This window comes from Castor canadensis, chromosome 13 (genome assembly GCF_047511655.1).
Source record: "Castor canadensis chromosome 13, mCasCan1.hap1v2, whole genome shotgun sequence".
NCBI lineage: Eukaryota > Metazoa > Chordata > Mammalia > Rodentia > Castoridae > Castor > Castor canadensis.
Window position 1 is genome coordinate 28,867,271 of NC_133398.1, and position 16,784 is coordinate 28,884,054.

Below are 16,784 nucleotides of genomic sequence, written 5' to 3' on the forward strand. Positions count from 1 at the left end.
AATAGGCAGAAAAAGAATTATTTTGCAAAAGACATCTATGCAATTTCTAATCATGTTTGTTTAGCTTCCATGGAAGCCTAATCTACATATACATATTCGGAGAAGCATACATGCATACGTTTATGTAGACATATTTTCATTATTTGTCTTTGCTTTTATGTATAGAAAGACCTTGCTCTTATTAAAGTTATTAAGCTTAATCATGCAGATGACAAAAGACTAGAAGTTGTACATTTATAAGCTATTTGAAATCTAAAAAATTAGTTAATGAACCAGATATTGAGAACTTATAATGAAATAGGATTTTTGAGTTATAAGAGTCTATACTTTTAAAAATGAAGTAAATAAAATAACTTATCAGATGGTTGGGGATTTAGCTCAGTGGTAAAACCCTTGCCTAGCATGTACAAGGCCTAGGGTTCAAGCCCCATCACCACCACCTCCTCAAAAAAGAAACAATTTTCTAGTCCTCTGCATTTCATTCTTCTTTACAAATTCTACTACTTTTTTTTCTTTGTGAATTTTCACCATGGTACTTTTTTTTTTTTCTTTTCTGCTTGGTGGTACTGGAGTTTGACTCAGGGTCTTGCACTTTCTAGGCAGGCACTCTATCACTGAAGCCATGTCTCCAGCCCTTTTTGCTTTAGCTGCTTTTTCAAATAGGGTCTCACTTTTATGCCACAGCTGGCTTGGACCACAATCCTATTTATGCTACCTTTGTAGCTGGGATGACAGGTGCATGCCACTACACCCAGTTATTGGTTGAAATGGGGTGGGGTCTTGCAAACTTTTTGCCCAGACTGGCCTCAAATCATGATCCTCCCAATCTTGCCTCCCAGGTAGCTAGGATAATAGGTGTGAGCCACTGTGCCCAGCTTGTTTCCATTTCTAAAAGGAAGAGAAAGCAAACAGTGGAACAGAAGTGATATTTCTGAGGTTTGGAGAAAAAATCCCCTAAAGATATGGTTTAATGGGCCCTAAGTACATATTTGACATGTATTTTATCTTCTGGTCCAGAAGCATAGGGCCAACAGAGAGAAAGAAACTAGGGGACAAGGAGATTTGAGAGGTGAAGGAAAAACATGCAAAAGTTATACTCACAAACCGGGAACAAACAGAAGAGAACCAACATCAGTGTCAAAGACACTGTCTGATATGTCAACTATTTTATTTAGCAAGTACTGACAGCTGAAGCGAGATATAAATGGATAGAATCCAAATAGGAATCCAATAGGATAATCTCATTTGACTTTTGAAATTTTGTAGTGTTGTAGCAGGGAGGAGGGCCAGAAAAGAAACAAGCAAGTCTGTGCTCTGATAATGGGGGTTGGGGGAGATGGCATAGCAGGGAGATGAAACTTTAAAGAATCTAATGTGAAGAGGGTCACATAGCACCAGGAGGTGAAGTAGCCAATAAAGTTGCATGCAACCATATATGGGTTAAACCTTGCTTCTTGCTTCTGTAACCTGCTTGCAAGGGGCTCAGCCTTTGGACATGAGTCCACTAAGTTTGTGCCAGCACAATAAAACACTGCTTCCTGCTGAACAGCTGTGGTGTCCTGTTTCCCTGCCCTTGAGTATCCTGCAACATTTCTGGGGGCTTGTGTCCAGGATTCGGAGATGGTGTTTATTCACTTTCCTTGTTACTGGGGTGTCCCCTGGTTGCTGGAAGAAGTGATCCCACCAGGCAGCAATGGACAGTTTGATCTGGAGGAGGGACTCCTCCTCCCAGCCAGTCAGGATGAGGGCTTTGGCCACACAATGGAACCCAGTGAGGCACAGGAACCAGTGAGGGGAGCACCACCCATCAAACTGGTAAGGACCTGGGTTCAAATATTAGGCCTGCCCCTAAGTGGCAGAAGGGGAGCTTGATCACCTCCCAGAGTCACCTGAGTAACTTTGAGCAAAAGCAAAACCATGACTACTAGGCACTAAGAGTGGGGTAGAAATGGAAGCCTACATGTGAATGTGTGTCAATGAGACGTAGCTTAGCTAATAAGCAAGTGTGGAGTCCCAACCCACAGGCCCATGGTGAATTCATATGGTCTAAGGTGTGCCATAACAGGGCCTCTGGTCTGGGGTTTAGGCTGACTCACTACAGCTAAGAGGCACCTAATGTTCTTATAAGGGACATGGCCAAAGACTGGTGAAGTCAGTGATGTACTGCTCTCCCCAATGTGTCAGAGAGGAGGATTCCTTACCTCTCCTCCAAAACCTCTACCCCTTTGTGTCTGTCTTGATGTCTGGTAACAGGAGAAAATGGGTGGATATCAGAGTAAAAACACTACCTTGGATTGTATGGTTAAACACTTTAAAAAGGGATTTAATGGAGACTATGGAGTTAACTCCTAACAAGCTTAAGGCCCTTTGTGAAGTAGATTGGCTGTTTCTGGTGTAGGGTGGCCCACAGAAGGGTCATTAGACAAAACTGTGGTTAATGAAGTTTATAGGGTAATTGTATGGAAGCCTGGACACCCAGATCAGTTTCCCTATATTGATTACTGGCAGGATGTTGTCCTCAGCAGACCCATATGGCTAAGGCCCTGTCTGAAAGAGACCTGGAGGATTATGGTAGCTAGGGTGGCTGCAACTTCCAAGTGTGGGGAGAAAACAAAGGAGCCTGTACTGGCTGAGGAACCTGAAGAAATGCCTATGTGCCACTTTATCCACCTCTGTAACCGGCACCCAGTTCTGCACCTTCACCTCCAACATTGCATTGGGAAACTCGAGGGACAGTCACACCTGTAAGATCTGGCCCAGAAGCCACTGGGGCCTCAACACCCTTCACCTCCCTGAGTCCTATGGACCCCATGCCCATTCCAAGTCTGCCAGTTCTCACTCCACATCCTCCATTCAATGGGGGGCATCCAACTAGTTTCTGCGAGGACCCCTCTTCTCCTCAGACTCCCACTGTCCTGCAAATGCTCCTGAGGGAGGTCCAAGGCCAGGATGGTCAAATACAAGGAGGAGGGCAGATATTTGTCTACCAGCCCTTTACCATCACAGACCTACTAAACTGGAAACATCATACCCCCTCCTTCATGGAAAAACCTCAGGCTCTGATTGATCTGATGCAGTCTATCATCTACACTCATAAACCCACCCAGACAGACTGTTGACAGTCTGCCTCTATTTAATACTAAAGAGTGATGGTGTATAATGTTGGTGGCTCTAAAATGCCTGAAAGATCATGCCTCTGCTGATACCCTAAATGCCCAAGCCTATGTTCTCAGTTCCCTGAGGAAGACTCCCCACTGGGACCCTAATGATGACCAAGGCTAGCAGTGGCTTGAACAATACCAGGAAACACTATTGGAAGGCATAAAGGAAGGAGGGGAAAAGGCCATAAGCATGAGGAAAACATCAGAGGTCCTCCGAGGGTGAGATGAGAGGCTCAGCTAGTTTTATGAGTGTTTTTGTGAGGCTTTCTGTTTATACACTCCCTATGACCCAAAAGCCATTGAAAACCAGCAGATGATTAATGCTGCTTTTGTTGGCCAGGCCCAGGGAGACATAAGGCAAAAACTACAGAAACTGGAGGGATTTGCTGGAATGAACGCCAGTCAGCTTCTGGAGGTGGCCCCAAGGTTTTTGTCAATTGAGATCAGAAGGGTAAATGGGAGGCCAACAGGAAGATAAAAAAGATATTGGACCTCCTTATAGCAGTCCTCGTTGAACAGTCAGGTGGGCCCTGGCAGGCTAATCTAGGCTGAAGCAGAGGCAATCACTGTGGATGGTGACCAATGCCCCTGGGACACTCCCACCCTAGGGAGAAACTAGGGTGAAATCAATGTGCCTACCATTGTTGGTAAGGGCACTGGAAGAATAAATGTCCCCAATGGACTAGGGACTCCCAAAAGGTTCCCCAGGCCAGGGGCAGAGGCTGGGTTGTCAATGGAAACTGCCAGCCCACCAGCAGGGAAGACAGTCCCTGGGAGAAACATTGTCAGACTGGCATCCCTGGAAGGTTATGAGGAGGAATGGGACAGACCAGCTCCATTCTACTAGGCCCCTGGGAGCCTATGGTCCAAATAAGGATAGGGGGCCATCCTGTTGATCCCATGATGGACATGGGTGCAGAACATTCAGTTGTGACCCAACCAGTGGGCCCCGTTTCATAAAAGCATCCAACTATTATTGCGGCTACTGGGGACTGGGTCTGCCACCCCTTCTTAGTGTCCAGACAATACAATCTTGGGAGTCATGAAGGCATGAATTCCTTTATCTCCCCTATTGCCCAGTGAGCCTGATGAGCAGGGACTTATTATGCAAACTGAGGACACACATAACTTTTGATTTGGATGGCACAGCAGCTTTAAAGTTGAGAGGACCTGAGGCAAAGACTCACAAAAGAAGAGAAATGGTGCCGTGACGGAAGGGCTCCTGAGATTTCTGAGTTTCCCTTAAAGATTCCCGGTGTATGGGCCTTAGTAATGGTGGAACTAAAGCCAGAAGCCACCCTCATCAGCCAAAAACAGTACTTCATTCCCTGCAAGGCCCAGGTCAAAATTCAAAAACACTCTGACAGACTCCTAAAATATGGGATCCTCTGACCTTGCCAGTCATACTGGAACACGCCCTTATTACCCATCCAGACACTGGGGACCAAGGATTTCAGGCCAGTTCAGGACCTCTGGGCAATAAATTCAGCAACTGTTACTTTGCACCCTGTAGTCCCAAATCCTTACATGCTTTTAGGCCTTGTCCCAGCTAATGCAAAGTTTTTTACCTGCCTAGATCTTAAGAACACATTTTTCTGCATCTGCCTAGCCCCACAGAGCCACCATTTTTTTTTTTTTTTTTGCCTTCCAATGGGAAAATCTCAACACTGGAGAAAAGAGGAAACTATCCTGTACTCAATTGCCACAAGGTTTCAAAAACTCCCTCACTATCTTCAGAACTGCCTTGACATCTGAGCTCAAAGTTTTCTTAGCCAACCAGCAAGGCTGCACACTCCTCCAGTACATGGATGACTTCCTTCTGGCTGGACCAACTCAGGAGAACTGCATGGAGGGGACTCTCCCTCTTCTCTTTTATGGGAAACAGGATACAAAATCCCTCAGAAAAAGTCTCAGATTTGTCAAAACACTGTCAAATACCTAGGCTTTCACCTGTTGCAGGGACAGTGCAGGCTTGGTCTCAAGAGGAAACAGGCTGTCTGTTCTATCCTAGTCCCCCAAGATCTGCCAACAAATCAGAGAGTTTCTGGGAGTCACAGGTTTCTATCGAATCTGGATTCCTAACTACTTCCTATTGGTCTAACACCTCTATAAAGCTACAAAGGGGGAAAAATGGGAACCCTTAGTATGTGGGGGGCACAAGAGAAAGCCTTTAAAGAAATCAAGAGGGCACTCATAAATACTCCTGCTCTAGGCCTGCTGGATGTGATGAAGCCCTTTTCCTGTATGTCCATGAGTGAAACAGAACAGCTCTTGGGATCCTGACTCAGCCACTAGGCTCTTGCCACTGTCCAGTGGCTTGTCAAAACAACTAGATGCCATTTCCTGAGGCTTACTGCCTTGCCTGCACACCCTAGCAGCTGCTGCTGCCCTGGTGGCAGAGGGAGACAGCTTGCCCTGAGACAAGAACTCATTGTCCGAGTTCCCCACTCCATCCTCACTCTCATGGAGTATAAGGGAAATTACTGGCTGACCAACTATCAGAAGGCCAAATACCAGAGTATGCTATGTGAAAACCCACACATCTGGCTAGAGGTTGTTAAGACTCTAAATCCTGCCACCTTACTGCCAGCTGATTCGGGCCCCCTGGAACATGACTGCTTAGAGGTTATGGATGAAGTTTTCTCAAGCCAGCCAGGTCTAATCAATCAGCCTATAGGCCATCTGGATGTTAAATATTTCACAGATGACAGCAGCCTTATCTGGGACTGCACGCACTTTTCTGGGTATGCAGTAGTAACTCTGGACTCAGTCAGCTAACACTTCTGCACAAAAGGTTGGCCTCACATGAGCATTCCAGTTCACTGCAGGAGAAAAAGTAAACAACACTGACACTAAATATGCCTTCATGACCATTCATGTCCATGAGGCCTATATAAAGAGAGGGTGCTCATTAACTCAGGAGAAAAAGTATCAGATATGGGCAGGAAATCCTTGAACTGCTAGACACTGAATGGGCCTCTAAACGGCTGACAGTTATACGCTGCCTAGGACACCAAAAGGGAGATACAACAATTTCTCGGGGAAACCAGAAAGCTGACAGGAGGCCAAACAAGCAGCCCTCATGAGGGGACCAGCTCCAACTGCTCTGAGCACTGCCTTGTTCCCATATCCCTTAGCTAAATGGGACCTAAGGTATATACCACAAGGGCAGGCTTGGTTTAAGATTAAGGAGGAAAATTTTCTACCAGATGGATGGTAAGTTTACTTGAGTCATTGGTTCCTACATTTGTTAAGCAGTTCCACAAAGAAACTCATTCAGGGCAAATAGCCCTTGAGACCACTCTGGCCCAGCACTTTTATGTCTCCAAACTCTTCAGCATAAGTAAAGTAGTATGTGAAAGATTTTTCCTATGTGCCAAAAACAATCCCTGGCAAGGGCCAAGGGTGCCTCCCCTGGTACAGAATGTTGGCAAAACTCTTGAAAACTTGATCATGGACTTCATTGAAATGCCGTGAGCTCGAGGATGCAAATATCTGTTGGTGTCTGCACCTCAGGATGGGTGAAAGCCTTCCCCACATGGACTGAAAGAGCCTGGGAGGTAGCCAGGTGTCTACTAAAGGAAATCATCCCTCAGTTTGGAATACCTGCGTCTATTGGGTTAGATAATGGACCAGCATTTGTGGTGGAAGTAGTACAGCTGGTAGCTAAGGGCTTAAAAATTACCTAAAAGTTACATATGGCCTACCATCCCCCAAAGCTCAGGAAAAGTAAAATGTATACATAAAACCTTAAAATCACAACTGGAAAACTATGTCAAGATACCCATCTACAGTGGGATCAATTACTACCCACAGCATTACTAAGGATTAGATCTAGCCCCACGAAGCAGACAGGACTTTTACCCTTTGAAGTGTTTTAAGGACATACAGGGGGAACCTCAAAAACTAGGTGACCTCACCTTAAGGCAACAGATGCAGGCCCTCGGATTGACTCTCTCAAAGATCAATGTCTGGGTCCAGGAGAGACTTCCCATCAGCCTGAAAATTCCCACATATCCTTACAAGCCAGGGGATGCCAGATGGGTAAAGGAATGGAATGTCCAACTGCTAAAATCTCATTGGAGAGGCCCTTTTGTTATTGGTTTGTCTATAGTTACAGTTAAAGTTGCAGAGATTATTGCTTGGATCCACCACAGTCAAATAAAGCCAGCCTCTCTTGAATGGAAATTCAAGAGACCATCCCTGACCCAGCCTCACCATACAAGATCACCTTCTGGAATGCCCATGTCCTTCCCCGGAAGGACTGTACTTCCCAGGAGACATCAGGAGACCATGAACGATGGGACGACAGCCCTGTTTTAGTCACTCCAGACTAATCTACACATGGCAAAAGCTTGAGAAATCAACTTCCAATGGGATAAATGGACTGTTTTCTGTGCCAGTTATTTTATTGTAATACATTGTCACCCCTTGTCTATATCCATTGCTGTAGTTCTCACCCTAATCTTTGCCATAGATTTGGTGAAAACTGCCCCTGCCAACTGGACCCATGGCAGAAAGTTTTTATTAGCTCTCTTCTACCTCTTTTGGGCAGGATGTATAACTACTGTTTATTGTTACTGATCTGGTCCCTTTTCATGGTTTCGGGGCCCTCATTCTGTGACCCATGTATTTGCATAACTGGGTGGAGTCAGGGAGTTACTTGGACCCTGCTTTACCACACTCATTTCTCTTGCCAGGGAAAAATCTCAAAAACTTACACACATAAAAGACTACCTATTCCATCTGTATCAAAGCGGGGAACGATGTGGCAGGGATGAGGGCCAGAAAAGAAGAAAGCAAGTCTGTGCTCTGATAATGTAGTGGGGGAGGGGATGGCATAGCAGGGAGATAAAGCTTAAAACAATCTAACGTGAAGAAGGCCACATAGCACTGGGGGGTGAAGTAGCCAATAGAGTTGGTACAAGCATATATGGGTTAAACCTTGCTTCTTGCTTCTGTAACCTGCTTGCAAGGGTATATAAGGTAAGGCCCCTTTGTTCTTGGAGCTCAGCCTTTGGATACAAGTCCCCTAAGTCTGTGCCAGCACAAAAATACGTTGCTTCCTGCTGAACAGCCTTGGTGTCCCATTTCCCTGTCCTTGAAAATTACAATATTGGGACCAGTAGGGGAAATTTAAAAAATACTCGTTTTTCTCTATCTTTTCTTTCCTTCTCTCTCTCTCTCCCCCTCTCTCCCTCTCTCTCTCTCTCTTTCTCTCTCTCTCTCTCTCTCTCCCCCCCTCTCTCCTTCCCACTCTCTCTTTCCTTTCTACACACAAAGCTGTATTTCCATTTGATTCAAGACTTGGAGGGGCTCCAGTGTGGCTAAGAAGCCGCCTGGTGGCAGGAGAGAGGCTCAGGCAGAAGGCAATGCCACGTGATGCTGAGCTGCCCCTCCAAGATTGAGAAGACTCTTGGTCCTGCATGAGGGAGAGGTGCTCAGAGATGCTCGCCCAGGGGCAGCCAGCTGTGGAGGTCAAGAGGTGGTTGCTTATCCTCTTGATGAGTTTCACTTCCTCCTGTAGGAAGTAGCTCTGCAGGAAGTCACAGAGGTGGGAGTTTGTGTGGGTGAAACTAGGGGTATGAAGATCCAAAGGGCTCAGTTCAGGCTCTTCTCCAGGGCCATGGCAGCCTTCATAGTATTCAGGGTTTGCCCCACTCATCTTGAAAAGGTCTCTGCTCATCCTGGCAAGAGTGCTGCTGGCATGTTTTTACTGCATCTTCAGGAGATGCTGGGCACCCTTGGCTTCTCTTTGGCCAACTTGGGAAGAAGTGATCCATGTCTGCTAGAGCCACCTTAATCACCATGGAAATAGCAGTCCTTTTGATAGGCAGGTGCAGGGGCCTGCAGATGCAAACTGTCCAGATGGTTGATGACAGCCTCCACCTTGGTGGAATAATTCTGATGAGTCTGGGAGGTCATGGTCTGTCATCAATATGGAGGTCACCACAAAAAAAAAAAAAAAAAAAACGGTGTTGGCTAGTCCTGGAAGGAGGAGATGTGAGATGGCCACCAAGGTTGTGACTGCAGAGGAGATTCCAAAGAAGTTGGTGACTGAAAGAGAGGGAGTCCCTGGATCTGTGCCATCCAAACGCTGTTGAAGCAAGAAACAGATCTGCAGGACCTTCACATGCTCCACTCTATGCTTTTCTTATATGACTTTTGTTTAAAACTGGACTGAGATAACAGTTTCTTTTGGTCAGCAAGAAGATATATATTAAGCAATTATGTTTAAGTTGAGAAAGAAGAAGACACTAAAGTTAGATTATAGCAATATATCTTGAGAGTTTCAGTTAATTTATTCCCCCAATCAGTGAATTATATAAGTGAAGATGTTCTTAATAAGATTGGTTGTAATTTGTATAAAATAACTTTATATTCAAACACATTATTTTTAAATTATGACAATTATATACCCTATCCATTACTTTCCTAGACATGGTCCTATTCCTAATATGCAATTTCTCAACCTTTACTGACCATGTAGGTTTCTTCTACAATGCAGTTAAGCTTTACCAAAAGGCAAAATCTTAATTTGGAAAAATTCTTTATTTATTCTCATTTTGTAAGGATACACTGAGAGCTTTAATTGTTTTTTTTTTTTTGGTGGGACTGGGATTTGAACTCAGGGCTTGGCACTTGCAAAGCAGGTGCTCTACTGCTGAGTCACACCTCTAGTCCATTTTACTCTGGTTATTTTGGAGATGAGGTCTTGTGAACTATTTGCCTGGGCTGGTCTCAAACCAGGATCCTCCTGATCTCAGCCTCCCAAGTAGCTAGTATTATAGAAATGAGCCACAGGTGCCCAGCTTCAATTTAGTTTTATCTCAACAATAGTAGTATATTCCTATATAAAAGAAAGGCTCAGTTTTATTGTTTTGGAGGAAATTGAAGTTTGGTTTTTATCACTTAATATCTTTAGCATTTTATTCATAAAATTCAAACTGGCTTAGAAGAAGACTTACCATTTTTTGGAGGTTTTTCTATTTTGCACCATGGTACCAGGTAAGCAATCTCACTCTCTTGTTTATCAATAAGAGCCAAATTTGGAATGAGGAACTGTTCTTGCCATACCTTATCTTTGGCCAATGCTTTCCTAACTGCAGCTCGATGAGCAAAATTATCTATGGGGGAAAAGAATTAAGAAAAGTAAAACTTTTAAACTTTAAATCATCACTACTTCTCTGGGTCTCATCCATATCAACAGGCATTTAGGAACACTGTGCTATGCATTTGGAGATTCCAACAGGAAGAGATGTGACATCTGCCTCAAGGTGCTCATGGTCTTGGGGGAACAGAAATGCAAACAACTATTGTAATGCCCCAGAATGGGGTTCACAGGTTCTACCACTTCCTAGGTAGCTGTATAAGTAAGGTAAGTTTTTGTAGCTTTTTTTTTTCTCTATTTCTTAATCTGTGAAATGAAGAGAATAATGTAACATTGAATTCTGGGATTGTTGTAAAGATCAAATGAATTAATATGTGAAATAATTTAGAACAATGTTCAGCACCTACTTAATACTCAGTGTATGTGAACTATTCTTCAATTGAGGCACTTAGCTGACAATGACAATTTAGACAAGTAGTACTTCTCTGGTTGTGGTAGATGGTTCAAGCCAAATTCACCTTGAATAAAACATAGGTGAAATTAAAATGTACTTTGTAAGCCTTTTCTCCTTTGAACAAATAGCTTTAAAGAAATAGTGCTGATTCTTTTACTTAAGGTCATCCATTCTTTTTTTCCTCGCACTTAGGTGTCTTCTTTTTAACTTACACAAATATTTACCCATGCCTATTGCTATACTTACTTCTAAGATCTTTTGAGACTGATGGTAAGAATTCTGTATAGTTTATGTTGGGGATTAGGAGTAATACCTATCTTACATATCAAGTGAGTATATCAGAACTTTATTAGTTTTCCTAGCGGGCCATGATTTAACTTGAACCATATCCAAAGTGTAAGTTGTGTTTTAGTGTGGCTTGTTCTATTAAATGAGTGAAAAACCATATACTATTCTCATGTTAGGCACAGAATGAACAGTTAAAAAATGAAGTATTTTATGAACATTAATTTGGTTACTGATGACCAGTCCTTAAATGAAATTATTACGAGTTTCTGGGCATCCTGCTGTGGATCTTTAAGACAAGATGTTAGAGTACCAAACATGCTGGGGATTTTTGGTAGCTTATCTTTCCTCAGGGATAGGTCCACTTCAAAATGGGAGGAACTCCTTAATTCCTTTTCCTTTCCCTAGAGTAGTATGACAGTGGATTCCTTAGAAATCTGGGGTACAGAAATGAAACTGAAGTGGTCTCTAAACATAACAGAATTATGAAATCTCAGAGTTGAGTAAGGCTTAAAAGTTGATCATCATTCCTTTTAACTTCCATTTACTTAAATCTCTACATGTGGGAATTAATTTTGCTAAAACACTAATATCCAGCCTACCTTTATTAATAACAAAGATACTTCATTTCTTTTGTGCTCTTGACCTACTTGGAGTTTTATAAGCCCTGTTTTAAATTTTGCAAAAACCATCCTTCTAATAAACCATTCTAAAATTTTTGTAAGAATTAAATGTCTTTGTCACAATTATATGATATGATACATGAGAATCCATATTTTCACAGTTATGATAATGTAAGCCTTTGAGAAAGGCTTTTCAGGTGGACCACTGAGAATAGTAATCACTGAATTTACTTTTTTGGTACTGTGTTACTTTTTGATAGTTTTACTTAACCTGTGAATATCTATAGAAATATAGATCTGAGAACTTAAACTTTACGACTCATACCATATTTCCAAATATGAAATACTGTGTTCATTCTGCCTCCAAATTCTACACTCCAATATCCAATCAGTTCAGAGTGAGCTGTCCGAAGATGAACGTTTTTCTTAAAATTTTCCAAGAACTCATTCATCTTTGAAGGTTTAAGATAATAGGTACGAAACTCATAGAATGTTCCATCAGTCTGTCTGGGGCCCGTAGCAAAAGATGAGCACACCTGAGGAGAGATAAGGCAAATTTAAATATTTTAGAGAAGGTAGGATTTATGTTATGTTACAACCAAATCTGAGTCTAGAAACAAGGGGCAAATAATCAGTAGACTCAATCTATGTTTGTACTTCTGCCAACTCTCCAGAGTTGTGTTTATGTAGAGATGTCATATGTAGAGATAGCGACTTAAGAATGTGGAATACACAGCTACTGTTTCCTAATAGGGGCTCACCTTTAGCCACTGTTCAATGAGAAGATGTTTATATAAAGACACAGGTGTCTTAATGATACTCCTGGCAAACTACAATTAGGATATACTTAAATTTACAGTTTTCCCTTATTTAGTCAACACTCCATCTTAGTTTAATAGCATATATGCTAGAGTTTTGCATCTTAAAGAACTTTACAAATTCTACATATTTTTTTCCGCAGGCACAATGAAAATAGCAGAAGAAATTTTTTTAGCTTTTTAAAAAAAGGGGAAATTTCTGTTCAAATCAAAGTATTTTCTATAGTCAATGACACAACCATTGTTCAAAAATAGGATTGGGATGTAAATAATGCATAAGATTGCTATGTGCTAACCAAGTGCATTCCAATAGTTCAGTGGTAGTGTATATAAATTCTACAAAAGGAAAATTCAAGGATCAGAATTATTTGAGTTACTATCAGTTTCTTATGACAGATGCAGTGTAAAGAAGGGCATTTAATGCATCCACTTGTACCAGTATTTCTTGAGAACCAGAGTAGCTGGGATTACAAGCTTGAGCCACTTTACCCACCTGCCCTGATACATTTTTTAATTACAAAACACACAGTATGTATTTTGTGTGTAAGGCTTAATTATAGTCTCAACTGAGTTCATTCCATTCATGTCTGTTATAAGTTATATTCTTATTGCCCAAATGACTAAGCTTCCTATCAAAAACAATTGCAGCTGTCTCTGCATTTGGTGGACACTGTTTTTGTGCTTTTAATGCAACTCTAATAACAGAATGTTAGTAGTAAAAAAATGGCCTGGTCTGTAATTTTTAAAATTTCAAAATGACTGTATTTGAAGGCTGAAACAGTTGGTCAAAGATACACACTCTTTTTCAGACCACATAAGGAAGGTTATTACAGCAAGGGAAAGTGGTGTGTGAAGGAGAGAAAGTGATTTTCAAGATTGTGTTGCAAACTGGGGCAAAAATCAGTGTTTGATATTTATCTCCAACATAGGATTCTTTTTTTCTTCGGTGGAGGTGGCACTAAGTGGGGTTAATTTAAGGCCTCCAGTTCCTGTGCAAGCACTCTACCACTTGAGCCAGTCCCCAACCCTTTTGCTTTAGATGTATTTAGAATAGGGTCTCCTGTTTGCCAGCGCCAGCCTGAACCAGGTTCATACTATTTAATGCTTGCTGCATAGCATAGCTGGGATGATAGGTGCCCACCACCACACCCAGATCGGGGCTGGGTCACTTACTTTATGCCTGGGATGTCCTTGAACCATGATTCTCCTGATCATCTTTCAGGAGTAAGTAGGAGCTAAGAAGTGAGCCACTATCTAGGCTACGATTCATTTTTATCAGCAACGACTAACAATTCACTTATAAGAGAATGAGGGTAGAAACTTTAAAACACCAGGTTCAGAGAAAAGTCATAGGGCAATAATTCTTGGTGAGAATCAGAAGGGTAACAACTACTGTTAACGCTGGGTGGAAGTCTGTGTCTGGACTAGGTTAACCTCTTCCTGTCTCGCTAGTTGGGAATGGAGTAAAAGCTAAACTTGGAAAGGAAAAATAATCTCTGGGTTAAATTCACAGAACAGTCCAGTGCCCAACGGCTAAGGCTGGACCACTGTCTGATCGTGTGCATCTCGAATCGAAAGCTAAGCATTTATTTTCTTGTTTCACGAAGCTCGCGTCCATGCTTGCCTTGGAGACCCGAGGCGGGAGACGTCCGATGGGCGGCGTCCTCCACACCGGACCCGGGGTCCAGCTCAAAGTCGCGCATTTCGTTTAAAAGCGGAGGACGGTTCTTTAGCAGTGGCTGGCGGACCTTTTCCTTCCACAAAGGAGATGCACGGGAGGCCGGTCAGTGCCTTTGTCCTGTGACCGTGCTGCCGGCAAAAACGGCGACTTGGGGGTTCACCTCGCAGACAGGCGAGAAAATCGGGGGATCTCGGGGCGGATGGGGGGCCGACTGCGCCCGCGGCCCTGCTCTGCACACACACCCGGGCCGCAGACCAGAGCTCCCGGCCGCAGGAGAAGGGCGGTCGGCGCAGCCGGAGGGGAGAGAGCGCATGCGCGGCGCTCGCGCTCCAGGACCCCGCCCCCACCCTCTGCGCACGGCTCGCGCCCCGCGTCCGTACCTGAGGCGCGAGCCTCCGCGCGGTCAGCGCTCTGGTCAGGCGGCTTCGGAGGGCAAGCATGGCGCGGCTTGCGGCGGCGCCCAGGAAGGAAGCCGGGTCCTCTGCGAGTGTCACACTCCGACGGCTTCGTGGAGGATTGATAGGCGGGCAGGCGGGGCTCGGCGGGTCAGCTCCGCCCCGGGACCCGCTGGCCCGGTTTGCGGCAGTGTGTGGTCAGCGCTGACCTCTGACCCTCTTTGTTCCCGCAAACGTCCGAGGTGACGTTACAATTAGCTGAAGGCTGAGGTCGCTCTTCTCCACCTTCAGGGCCGCTTGTCACCCGCCCCAGTGCGCAGTTGCCCGGGGCTTGAACACGGGAGGACGACGTGAAACCTCGGGAGCAGCGTTGTGCATTAAGATCCTGGGGGGCTGGGGGAGGTGACCCCGTGTGGTGGCCTTGGAGTCGACCAGGGAGCCTTCGCCTTCATCTGCGTCTCCCAGCAAGACCTTGACTCCTAGATTTGGGTTAACCTTCCCTGGAGCCCAGAGGCATGGGTGACCTGGTCCTGCCATGAGAAATTCAAATTTGAACATGCATAGGTTGAAACCAAGTAGTTCTCTGAGACTGAAAAGTAAAACGGCAGACCAGTGGTGTGGTCCTCCCTGAGTGTTCGTCCCGGAATAATTTAACATTTTTAGGTTGTTTTTTCTGATAGGTTTTCTGTCTTACCATTTGTCATGTTCTGATGGTTTGTGTCTTCTGTTATAGACAGCAGCCATTGACTTTTAGTGTGAGGATTTAATGTCTTCATACAACTTCTCTCAAACACACTGCCCTTCCTAGTCTATAGTTTTCATAAAAAATATTTAATTGCCTTATTAATTTACAATAATCTACATTACAATATTGCTTATGTTATTCTTGCTAATAGTTACACTACATATATATATCTCAATTATTAGGACTTGGGGATTACTATAGGTTTATGAACTGGTGTTATTGGTTGTGCTTTGTGGAAAGGCTTTTAAAGTTAGTAATTCTGGAGGAAGTGCCTAAATATGTTTGGAAGAGAGGCATCCATTTCTAAACAAGCAAGGCTGAAAGTATCATTGTGTCATGACTGGATCGATATGATTAGATTTTTCTCTTAGGCTTCCCTTGAATTAGCAATTCATTTACTTATTCAACCAATGCTTATTGAATTTTTTCTATGCCCCAGGCACTTTTCCAGAAGTGGATATAGAGGTAGAAAAGGCTGTAGCTCCTTTCCTATTGGCACTTATATTTTTCATGAAACGGATAAAAGAAGAGAAAGCAGCCCTGTGCATCTCAGCTCATCTGTAGAGTCAATCAATGATGGAAGGAAGATATTGGGGAAAAATATTGTCTCCAAGTACTAACTAGGCCCCACCCTGCTCAGCTTCAGAGATCGGATAAAATCGGGTACATTCAGGGTGGCTTGGCCGTAGACTGGAAAAATAATGTCTGTTCTGAAAATATACAAATCTTTTCTTGTCATTATTGCTTGAGCTACACACCCTAGCCCACTTTTGCTTTGTATTATTTTTCAGATAGGGTCTTAATCTCCCTGGGCCTCAGACTATAATCTTCCTATTATTTGTAGGGGGCCACTATGCTCTAGAGATGGGGTGTTGCTAACTTTCCTCCTGATCTCTGTCTCTGGAGGAATAGTATATTTACATAGCGCTTACACTGTATTAGCTATTATAAGTGTCTAGGAAGATGAGTCTTATACAATACTGTGACATTTCATATAAGAGATTTGAATATTTGTGAATTTGATGTCCTGGTTCCAATTCCTGACAGCTAGGACAGCTGTCTAGTGTAGATTAATAAACAATATGAAGAGCAATACAGTAGAACGCATAGACTGGAAAGTGCTGGAGATAGACAACAGAGACTGTTAGCTATTTGTCAATATCCATTCTTCCCTTTCACCTCACTTTTTTTTTTTTTTAAAGAACCTTTAGCTTAGTGAGATCATCTGACTAAGTCCTGGTCACTGGGTAATGCCAATGCATTAATGACGTGTAAGTGATCTAAAGGGGTAGAGAGGGGTTGTCCCCTTTTCTGTTTTTTCCTCATTTGTGCTTACAGGAAAATGCTAGTAATGAGTCCATGAATTATGCTGTAGAAAGCATATGCTAAAGGTGGTGGAACAAGAGAGAAGCTTAGGTTTCTGACACCTTGGAAAAACCCACACTTAGAGCCCTGCAATGCTTTCCTTTAGGTTTCTTTAATTTTTTTTTATTTCTGATTTATCATACATT

General features: G+C 43.4%; 1 protein-coding gene and 1 long non-coding RNA gene across 6 annotated transcripts in view; one reads left to right on the forward strand and one right to left on the reverse strand.

The window, feature by feature from the left end:
* The window catches only part of LOC109691831 (protein NipSnap homolog 3A-like), a 32,770-nt gene extending 18,035 nt beyond the window's left edge, over nucleotides 1-14,735 (reverse strand). Inside the window, exons 1-5 of one of the 5 annotated variants that reach the window (XR_012440358.1) lie at nucleotides 14,514-14,735; nucleotides 11,960-12,170; nucleotides 10,130-10,288; nucleotides 6,869-9,218; nucleotides 3-6,820 (exon numbers count right to left, since the gene is read on the reverse strand). Coding sequence is in view for 4 of the 5 variants with exons in the window: in XM_074051342.1 (XP_073907443.1) it covers nucleotides 8,965-9,218; nucleotides 10,130-10,288; nucleotides 11,960-12,170; nucleotides 14,514-14,573 (684 nt within the window). In the remaining variant the exon portion in view is untranslated. Of the gene's footprint in view, nucleotides 1-2; nucleotides 9,259-10,129; nucleotides 10,289-11,959; nucleotides 12,171-14,513 lie in introns of those variants that run through there. The other 4 variants (XM_074051342.1, XM_074051343.1, XM_074051341.1 and 1 more) reach the window with 4 other exon arrangements.
* Nucleotides 14,008-16,784, forward strand: part of LOC141415395 (uncharacterized) — a 30,461-nt gene continuing 27,684 nt past the window's right edge. The window contains exon 1 of the long non-coding RNA XR_012440359.1: nucleotides 14,008-14,235. This is a non-coding gene — a long non-coding RNA (uncharacterized lncRNA). The remainder of the gene's footprint in view (nucleotides 14,236-16,784) is intronic.